The sequence below is a fragment of the Limulus polyphemus genome, unplaced genomic scaffold, assembly GCF_000517525.1.
Source record: "Limulus polyphemus unplaced genomic scaffold, Limulus_polyphemus-2.1.2 Scaffold14354, whole genome shotgun sequence".
Taxonomy (NCBI): Eukaryota; Metazoa; Arthropoda; class Merostomata; order Xiphosura; family Limulidae; genus Limulus; species Limulus polyphemus.
The window spans coordinates 5,687-7,114 of record NW_013679964.1 but is presented as its reverse complement, the minus strand read 5'-3'; the positions used below and the strand labels follow the sequence as shown (position 1 = coordinate 7,114).

The window sequence follows — 1,428 nt, the reverse complement described above, 5'->3', positions numbered from 1 at the left end:
CCTAACATGCAGATACTAGAATCTATAAATCCACTTGTCTTAGGCCTAACATGCAGATACTAGAATCTATAAATCCACTTGTTTTATATTACATATACATTACTCCTGTTTTTTTTATATTACATATATATTACTCCTGGTTTTTCAAATATGAATTTATCATTCAGTATATCTTCTTATTGTATAAAGTATCTTTATTATACATTGTAGACTATATGTCTACAATACAGAATTAAAAAAGATTACATAAGTATTTTTCTTTAGATCGTTTAGGCAGAGTATTCATGATGAAATCTGGTTGAATAGATGACAGACGAGTATAGAAGACAATGTTTTCCTCTATACTTCTACAACAGGCAGTTGCCATCCATTCAACCAAATTTCATCAATTATTGAAAATATATGAAAATCTCTAGTGAAGATTTTAGAAAGGTCTAAACATCAACGATTTGATGAAAATATACACATGTAGAAGATAACTTGTACTTACTGCTACTTCCCCATCATCTTCTAACCATTTACACATGTCTTCCAGAGCATCCATTGCACATTTACTAAACAATAAATATATATATTTCAGTATTACTGTTTCCACTATAAGTTCAAGTCAAGATGCTAAAGTTCAAGTTATATAAGGTACATTATTATCTTCAAAGTAAATACTAATATTTAAAAATGTATTTTCTACCTTAAAGAGTTCAAGCATGTGTTCTTTAGTTGAAATAATTATCACTAAACACATTTTTACAAGGAAAGGTATCATAATTAAATCTATTATAATAACCAGTTTTTGTCTGTCCTGAAAATAAGCATGCAACTTACTATCTAAATGTACCCGCTATTCATTTCAACGGATGTAAACAAAAGGCAGATGTAAATAACTTTATTAAACATTTCGTACAGCAACATATTAAAGGCTTATCAAAGTTTTTAAAAAGATCTAAAGTTAGGTCATAGAAAAGCATTATATGATAGTATTAAGTACAGTAAAGTTTAGTGCTAACTAAACTAAAGCAAAAAAACGTGCACAAGTTATAGTGTTAATTTATCTCTTTTATCGAATAAAAGTCATACTTAATAAAGGCTAAACTAATGTTAGGCCTAAGAACCAGGAGTAATATATATGTAATATAAAAACCAGGAGTAATGTATATGTAATATAAAAACCAGGAGTAATATATATGTAATATAAAAACCAGGAGTAATATATATGTAATATAAAAACCAGGAGTAATATATATGTAATATAAAAACCAGGAGTAATATATATGTAATATAAAAACCAGCAGTAATATATATGTAATATAAAAACCAGGAGTAATGTATATGTAATATAAAAACCAGGAGTAATGTATATGTAATATAAAAACCAGGAGTAATGTATATGTAATATAAAAACCAGGAGTAATGTATATGTAATATAAAAAC

General features: G+C 26.6%; 1 protein-coding gene across 1 annotated transcript in view; it reads right to left on the bottom strand.

Moving 5' to 3' along the window:
• Positions 1–490: 490 nt before the first annotated feature.
• LOC106477342 (6-phosphofructo-2-kinase/fructose-2,6-bisphosphatase-like) overlaps positions 491–1,428 on the bottom strand; it is a gene marked incomplete at its 3' end in the record, with an annotated part of 3,145 nt that continues 2,207 nt past the window's right edge. The window contains exon 3 of the mRNA XM_013937923.2: positions 491–554. Coding sequence (XP_013793377.1) covers positions 491–554 — 64 coding nt within the window. The remainder of the gene's footprint in view (positions 555–1,428) is intronic.